This window comes from Oryzias melastigma, linkage group LG16 (genome assembly GCF_002922805.2).
Source record: "Oryzias melastigma strain HK-1 linkage group LG16, ASM292280v2, whole genome shotgun sequence".
Classification (NCBI taxonomy): Eukaryota; Metazoa; Chordata; class Actinopteri; order Beloniformes; family Adrianichthyidae; genus Oryzias; species Oryzias melastigma.
Window position 1 is genome coordinate 12,505,382 of NC_050527.1, and position 3,367 is coordinate 12,508,748.

The following is a 3,367-nucleotide window of genomic DNA, read 5'->3' on the forward strand; positions in this document are numbered from 1 at the left end:
ACCTACAAACGAGACAACACGAAGACTTAATGACAACAATGAAAACCATAACTTTTCCTGAGAAGAAAATCTAAACACTTCTAGTTACTCGGCTTAGGTTACCCAGTTGTCGGGGAAATATTTGTCAACAATCTCCCTCATCTTGGCCTGCTGTGTTTGCAGGATGGAGGGGCTGAAGAACAGACACACGTACAGCATGGCTGCCTGGTTAGCCAGAGCTGTGCTGCGATGCTCAGGAAGAGGGTACGCAGACACCTGAGAGGAACAAACGACAGGGCGACCGTCAACGCCCAACGTGACATTTAAGAGTCAAAAATCTGAGTCAGCGATTCTCACTTGGTTGTAGATGTCGTCGGAGCGCAGCCTCCCGATGACCATGCTGATGAAAGTGCTGCTGATGGGAACCCTCTGGAAGTAGCTCTCGGGGTAGTTGGCGGGCCGTTTGGCGCCGGGTTGGCTAGAGAAGCCGGTGCTCCGCAGGAGCTTGCAGATGTCATCCAGGTTGGAGTCAGCTGAGGAGCGGGCAGCACTGAAGAACCCAGAAAAGTCCAAAGATTTCTGAACTCTGTGTGCATCTTTAACCCATCAGCAGAAAGAGTGTTTGTGAGATTGGCTGTGCGGGTTACCTGTATCTATAATAGGAAACCAGCATCCTCTCTCTGACCTCTCCCTCAATTTTCTGGTCGATAACCAGCAACATGACTCCGTACAGATAGAGAGCTTCACACTGAGAGAAGAAAACACCTGAAATCAGCTGCACTTAAACCCCACAAATATTAATCTGCACAGATGCAGTTCAAATCTACAACTAATTATCAGCAAAATGTTTACCATGAAAAAATGTTTGTACAACACAACTAATAATGTGGTTTCTTCCAAAGAAAGTCCAAAAATGTACTTAATAGTTGATCCAACTTTTTTCATTTCTAGGCTGTGATTCCTAATTCACTAACATTTTAATCATTTTTATTGGATCATAATATTTTTTTTTTTGTATTAACCAACTTTTTCAGTGTTGCCACATTTTACTAATAACTGTTCTTAAAATGGAAACTGAGCATAAATGATGTGGATGTGTGTTTGGTACCAGGAGTTGTTTCCCATCCTCATTTAGAAGCACAGTCTCCAGGGTCTGCTGAATGTAAACGCCCTCATGTAGGTCATCCAGATACCTGAAAGTAAAAAAAAAAAAACAAAAAAAACACATCCCTAATTCCTCTTTTCTTTGAAATAATAGTAATTGTTTGGCTAACATACTGGTATTTTTTGTTTTAAATCCGTTTTTAATAATTTATAATGATCTCCAAGTGAACTGCAGAGCAGCTTTAAACACCCATGTCTTTTTGTACCTGTTAAGATCCACAATGTACTTGTGAACGCTCTCAAACGCCAGATAGAATCTGGACAGAATCTCTATGTTGTTCTCTCTGAACTCCTCATCCAGGTCCTGCAGCTCCGGTTTGGCTTCCAGTTTACCCTCATAATACTCTGGACCCTGAAGACAGATTAGCAAAGGAAATGCATTTTATAAATTATTTTTAAGATGACATAAAAATGACAAAACAAAAACACAGGAAAATCATTTAATCAAGGAAACATATTTTGCTTTAAAAAAACAACAACTTTTAATTCAAATACTTGCCTCCAACACCTTACCAAGTGTAGTTTTTACCTTAAAATAGCTGAAGTCACAGATGATGTCTCCATATTTCTGCTGGTCACTTTTGTCCTTGAGCCTAAAAACTGTGGGGATAAAGTCAGACAGACGCAAGAGCTCTGCAATAATGGCATTCCCTCTGGAAACTATCCTCAGGATGGCTTGACCACAGAGGTTATTCTCCGCCAGGAAGTCCACCATGGCGGCCTAATGTAGGTTATAGAAGCCGGCGACTCTATTCTGTTGCTACAGATAGAATTCCAAGTAGTCCTGTAAATGACAATTGAAAAAAAGATAAGATTTAACACAAAAGCCATTCGAGGAAATAGACTGCTTGGGCAACACAACCTTTAAGCACAAAAGCTGTCTCCTGACACAGAAAAATACTTTTCTGAACCAACAGTTTTGGATTAAAAGAATTATTATTGTTTCATATATGTACAAAAACTAAAACACAACCATCAGATCAAATGAGTTCATTGAAAAAAAAAGTTAAGTAAAGAAAAGGACTACTAAGAATCTCTTAAAAAGATAAGGTCTACAACTGTTTCACACAGGAAGTCATGAGGGATTCTGAATTCATGTGAAATATGAAAAAAGGAAACAGTTTTTTCCCTTCAGACTAAAAGCATACAAATAAATATTCATGCCAAAACTTTAGCTCTTTAATGTAAGGAATCAAAATGCTGAGAAGTTTTTAAGAATGTTTTATTTTGCTTTTTATTTGCTACTTAACCTGTTTTCACACAAACCTGTAATTAATATAAAAATAAAATAAATGAATGTTTTCTATTAAAATTCATGTAAGGACGCTTCAGAATAAAATAAATGTATCACGTATTAAATGCTTTTTATGAAAACTACGTTTAAGAACGTGAGGAAGGTGCTTATGAAGAAAGAATGCACCATTTGTTACTTCAGCCTGAATGCTAACGTTAGCATGTAGCATACTGCAACAATACGTGATATCGGAACAAACGTAAGACTATCTGCAAATATGCATACATATGACTAAAAGCATTCTTCAATTTTCTGTATTTGCTTCACTGTATCCTCCAAATTGTAGAAATTGCGGCCAAAAGGGCTCACCTTTCTAGCTCTTCTTCCCTGTTTACTTCCTCATGACCAGTCACATGACTACGCTGCTGGGTACGTTAGATTCACATTACGGAGCTCACCGGAACGATGTGAGAGCGTTTCAGATATCGGTTTTATTTTACGTCTTTGATACATTTATTAATGTCGTGACCAACTTCAAGCTTTTCTTTTTTCAAGCTACTTAAGGTAAAAAAAAAGAGTTAAGTCACTAAAACCGTTTTTGAAGTGTCTTCAAATTATTGCCATTCCTTTAGACGTCTCTAGATGGCGACAAAGATCCACTAAATCCTCAGATTGTTTCTGTGGCTTCTTTCCTTCAACTCAAGTAAGAGAACCTATCACTTTGATAACGTAAAGAAAAAAACACATTTTCTGTTTTCAATCCATTCGAGAAAAAAAAAAACAACCTAAAAAATAAATTTAATTCAACACGGAAATAACACTGGGACTTCAAAATAAGAGCATATTACTACAGCAATAATGATAATATAATAATAATAATACAGTCATCTGAATTGCCAGAGAATCTAGATTAAAAACATGAATTTGAAATTTATGCTATCTGGTTTTAAATGAAGAAGTGGAACATCTTTGCAGCCTGTTAGACTTCCA

The 3,367-nt window shown here is 37.4% G+C and overlaps 1 protein-coding gene across 1 annotated transcript in view; it reads right to left on the minus strand.

Annotated features, from left to right (window-relative positions):
* Positions 1-3,367, minus strand: part of washc5 (WASH complex subunit 5) — an 11,988-nt gene extending 8,621 nt beyond the window's left edge. The window contains exons 1-7 of the mRNA XM_024268125.2: positions 2,747-3,367; positions 1,673-1,927; positions 1,350-1,495; positions 1,088-1,172; positions 627-727; positions 337-529; positions 103-255 (exon numbers count right to left, since the gene is read on the minus strand). Coding sequence (XP_024123893.1) covers positions 103-255; positions 337-529; positions 627-727; positions 1,088-1,172; positions 1,350-1,495; positions 1,673-1,858 — 864 coding nt within the window. The 5' untranslated portion in view covers positions 1,859-1,927; positions 2,747-3,367. The remainder of the gene's footprint in view (positions 1-102; positions 256-336; positions 530-626; positions 728-1,087; positions 1,173-1,349; positions 1,496-1,672; positions 1,928-2,746) is intronic.